Source organism: Phocoena sinus, chromosome 3 (assembly GCF_008692025.1).
Source record: "Phocoena sinus isolate mPhoSin1 chromosome 3, mPhoSin1.pri, whole genome shotgun sequence".
Classification (NCBI taxonomy): Eukaryota; Metazoa; Chordata; class Mammalia; order Artiodactyla; family Phocoenidae; genus Phocoena; species Phocoena sinus.
The window spans coordinates 128,991,322-128,996,521 of NC_045765.1; the positions used below are offsets into that span (position 1 = coordinate 128,991,322).

Consider the following 5,200-nt stretch of genomic DNA (forward strand, 5'->3'; position numbering starts at 1 on the left):
TAATTTTTCAAAAGTGGTCAGCTATATCAATCTATCAATGAACAGATCAGCGTGTGTCATGAAAAAATCTCACTACCTATCCATCCATGTATTTGTTTATTAAACATGTATCATATCTCCACTAAGAGCAGAGTACAGCTGAAGGGGAGTCTCAGAGCAGTCTACACAGTGGAAGAGGTGCATATATGTGTGCAAAACCTACAAAGGCCAAAAGAGAGTGGGGCACAAGGAAAGAAACAAGTAAAGAGCAAGGAGGAAAGTAGCTGGCCTCAAGTTCTAAATTGAATCCCTAGGGTGGTAGCAGAAAGGGGCCTCATTAAAACTCTGTCTCAGCAGTTTGGTTAAGAGATGAGAGTCTGGGGACAGAAGATGATCACTGAGACTTGGCCTCTATGGACACATGGCCAAGGGGCCCCTAGTCAAATCTTCTGTGCACAGAGGGAAAGTTACATCCAATTCTAGAGTTCTCTCATGCCTAATGGGACCCAGACTCCCATCCCAAACCCTTACTGACACTTGTGTAGATACCTAGTTCCAAATACATTTTTGATTCTCTGATTTTTTTCCAAGTTGGTTGCATTCACACCTGCGATATTTCCTCCACTGACCGCCAGCAGCCTCCTGTTCATCCTGAGACTCAGCTCAGGGGTCCTCTTCCCTAGCCTCGCCCTTCCCCTCCCCCTCACCCTAGCTTCAAGGGCTTCTCCCTCCTCCTTCATATCACCCCATGCTCCTTCTCTCTATACAGCAACCATGATTATCTGTGTACTGGGGAATTATATTCAAAATATGGTGCAAGCCTGGTGCAGCCCAGGCCGTACCCCATCAGAACACAAGCTGGCTACTCTTGCATCAGTGCAAAGTGACCACATGTCAGCCTGCTGAGGGGTGACGTTCACCCACCAGGCATTTAACCCCTTAAAAATAAGGCTGTGTTCTATTCACCAGTACATCACCAGAGCCCAGCACATGGGAGATGTTTAATAAGTATTTGTGGATTTAATCACTAGAAGGTTACTTGGAAAAGGCAAGGTGATAAGGAGCTTGTGATGGGGAGTAGGGCACTGCTCCAAGTCACCTTCGCTAATTGTCCTTACGTATAATCCCACACCCCATGCCCTCCTTGGGGTTTTGTATAGCTGTGTGATAGTCAAACTAGGCCAAATGTAAAAGAAAATAATATTCTGGGCTTCCAAAAGTTAATCATAAAGGCCCCCATAGGATTTAGGTTTAGGTAACTAACTAAACGTATGTAAATTCCAGTTGGTTATGAAATCCTTACCTTCAGGCACAGCCTCCCAGAGCCCAGCCTTTGTAAACCCATCTTCCTATGTTTCACTCATACAAATTCTTGCTACTTTTAAAAAATTTAATCAGTCCCACAGATGATATTTTTAAATGGCTGTTGAATTATGATATGTTCCTCTTGTAATGTTGGGGGTTAATTAAAAGAACTTAGTCTTATTTTAAGAATACAGAATTGATGAAAATTTCTCTTGGGACATCAAAATTAAACAGGGGTTAGAAGGTCTTCTAGCAAAAGCACACATCAGCCTCACTCTCAAGGCATCAATTATGCTGTGTGGACTCATTACCATCCAGCTCTCAGTTCAAAGGCAATTCTAAGGAGAGTGCTATCATAAATGTAGACTCTAAAGGTTGTTCTTGGTGTCATACGGGCTCCTATATCAACAAGGCTTTGTTTTATATTCCACACTAGAGATTCATAAATAGGAACTGATGCTAAATGCAATGTTGTGGGGTTCTGGTTTTTTGTTTTTGGGGTTTTTTTTCAGTCTTGTAGGATGTGCATGTAGTTTGTAACAGGTCTAAAAAAGAAAAATACATTTCCAGAAGCACCATCCTATAGCAATAAAATATTGTTTTAATCAAAAGCTTTGTTGTGCTACAAGAAAAGGAAGTACACAAAACCATTCAGTGTGAAGGTCTGAGGGTGAAGTTCTTCAATTCTGTTGACGGAGGAAATGATTTTGCAGTTACAGAAAAAATTAAGGGAAAAGATAGTCCTAGTGGGAAAAAAAAAAAAGCAAAGCTATGGATTTGGTAGTGAAGCAGACATTTTTTCATGACTGGTTGTCAGAAGGAAGGTTTTAAAGTCACATTATAGGGTAAAGCACTGGAAAAATCCAGAGAAAAATAATTCTATATCAACTTGTAGACAAAGAAGAGGGTTAGACACTCACAGCTTGGTGTTACCATGACTCTCCAGGAAGCTCATGGGCAAAGACACTGCCTGGTTCTAGCTTGCAACTACAGGATACACATATGTCCAGTACTGTAGGGCTGCTACTACCTCTTACAAAGTGACCATTATTTAGTTGATTAATTAATTAACCAAAAGGAAGGTTTTGGAGAACTCAGACATGGGCATGAAAAATTTATTTGCTTTAGAAGAGCTGACAGGGGAGATTATATCTTATTTACCTAATACGTATAGGAACAAAGTAATGAACTCCCTTAATTGTTCTTTCTTTGTAAGACATTACTAATATCCTACATTTTATCATGGTACACATATTACCAGGTTGTCTGTATTTCTATATTAAAACTAAAACTCAGACATACTATTCCTATGAAATGATCAGGGGTAGGTAATATAACCTAAAATTGAAGGAAAGCTAATATAGTACTTACTATTTCAATTGTGTACATGTTAACAATTACAGATACATTTGATGTTATAACACAGTATATGAATCTTGAAGATCAAACCGTTTTAAATATCAGTGCAAATACATTACTTTAAAATTTACCTTATCGCTAAACTTTGTTCATTGCTGTATAACTCAAGAGTTATTGCAAATAAATAAATAAAATTTTTATAATCTGCACTTTAAGAAGTCACACAAGATGGCTGAGCAATCAGCCTCTGTGCAATCAGCATGGACACAATAAACCTAGTTCTATGAACCATGTCTACCCAGAGTAATGCTTAATGAAATTTGGTTATTAGAAATTTACATCAGAAAAGAAAACATGTAGTGGTTTACTTTATTGATTTTTCTTCATCTCTAATGGCTTAGAAGTCTGTTAAATATCCTAAATTTTACACGATACAAATGCATTATAATTACAGCTGTCAGGCCTCTCTTGGCCATTCATTATTTTCATTCATTAAAACAGTTTCTATCATGATGATATCCTGTGGGGTTAGAAATCTAATGGGAAAAAAAAAATCTTGAAAAAGTTTGCAAAGTCAAACTCGTAAGAACAATACATTAAGAATGAAAAGTCAAAGCTAGTTAGAGAAAATAGACCCGGAAGGTAAATTGGGGAGGCAGTGGCCCTTTTGGCAGTGTTACCCATACCTCACACTAGCTTCCTTTCATCTTGCTTTTATATCCCCCATTGCATCATCATAGTTATCTAGACACTGCACCAAAGCAGGCTGACAGCCATGTGTGGGTTGCCTAACTACAGTAACCTGAGATTTGGCCATTTGGTAGGCAATTTTCTCCTTATGAAGGAAGGTCTACTAATGATTTGTATCATCATCATTATTATTAATACCTCAGAGGCAACCCCACCCAGAAATGCTGAGAACTGTTGGAATAGGACATGGGTGGTGCCAATGTGTACCTTTAAATACCTGTCATCACAGCACAGGCTCCCCTCTTTGAAGGCAGCTCTGAAGTGTTTTCAGCCTGTTCATTCTCTCTCTTGCCCACCAGAGTCTGGTACTTACTCTATATTTAACTTCTGTTCACTCATCTGGAAGATTCTGGCCAGCACTATGACTGACGACGAGCTGCCTGCCTTGGTGGTGGATAATGGGTCAGGGATGTGCAAAGCAGGCTTTGGTGGTGACAACGCCCCCCGAGCTGTGTTCTCCATGGTAGGGCACCCTGGCACCACGGGGTCATGGTAGGCATAGGTCAAAAGGACTGCGACATGGGGGATGAGGCCCAGAGCAAGAGAGGCATCACGACCCTGAAGTATCCCACTGAGCACAGAGTGGTCACCAACTGGGACCATATGGAGAAGATCTGGCACCATGCTTTCTACAACGAGCTCCGCATGGCACTGGATGAGCATCCCATCCCCCTCACCAAGGCATCCCTCAGCCCCAAGATCAACCAGGAGAAGACTCAGATTATGTTCAAGGCTTCCAACACACCTGCCACGTATGTGGCTATCCAGGCTGTGCTGTCCCTCTATGCCTCGGGCTGGACCCCAGGCATCATGACGGATTCCGGAGATGGGGTCAATCACACTGTACCCACCTACAAAGGCTATGCCCTGCCCCATGCCATTCTTCATCAGGATCTGGCCGGCAGAGACCTCCTGAAGATCCTAACAGAACGAGGCTACAACTTCACCACCACAGCTGAGCGGGAGATGGTTCGCGATGTCACAGAGAAGCTGTGCTATGTGGCCCTGGACTTTGAGCAAGAAATGGTCAGTGCTGCTTCATCCTCCTCACTGGAGAGAAGCTACGAGCTTCCCGATGGGCAGGTGATCACCACTATGAATGAACGCTTTCAATGCACTGAAGCCATTTTCCAGCCCTCATTTCTGGGCACTGAGTCCAGTGGGATCCACGAGACAACATTCAACTCTGTCATGAAGTGCGATGTGGATATTCACAAGGATCTGTATGCCAACGCTGTGCGCTCTGGAGGCAGCACTATGTACCCTGGCACTGTTGACTGGATGCAGAAGGAAATTGTAGCCCTGGCACCCAGCACCGTGAAAACCAAGATCATAGCTTCCCCCCGGAGTGGAAGTACTCCGTTTGGATTGGGGGCTCCATTCTGGCCAGCCTGTCCACGTTCCAGCAGATGTGGATCAGTAAGCAGGAGTATGATAAGGCTGGGCCTCCCATCATCCACAGGAAATGTTTCTGAATGGGCTTCCATGCCAATGCGTTTACACTGTCCCCAACTTCTAGGTCATAGCAATGGTTCTGCTTTTATCCACTTGCAATTGAGTCAAGGTAAATCTTCCACTCTCGCTAGTGGGTAAACCAGCAAACTCATCTCCATCCAAGTACTGCGGGCTCCCCACCAGCTAACCATATCTTGACCTCTATCAAAGGAGGATTCTGAGATCCTATTCTATTTTCTTTACCTTTAGGGTTCAAAGACATGTAGACTTGCTTAAATGAAAATAAGTGACAAGGAGTAAAATGAGGAATGTCCTTTCAGAATTTTCAAGCTTTAAATACTAGTTCTTGCTT

The 5,200-nt window shown here is 42.5% G+C and overlaps 1 protein-coding gene across 1 annotated transcript; it reads left to right on the plus strand.

Annotated features, from left to right (window-relative positions):
• The first annotated feature begins 3,754 nt into the window (after positions 1 to 3,754).
• On the plus strand, positions 3,755 to 4,868 carry ACTBL2 (actin beta like 2). Its single transcript, XM_032628737.1, is given in 3 exon segments — positions 3,755 to 3,866; positions 3,869 to 4,731; positions 4,734 to 4,868. Coding segments are annotated over 3 exon segments (1,110 nt in total).
• The last annotated feature ends 332 nt before the right edge of the window (positions 4,869 to 5,200 follow it).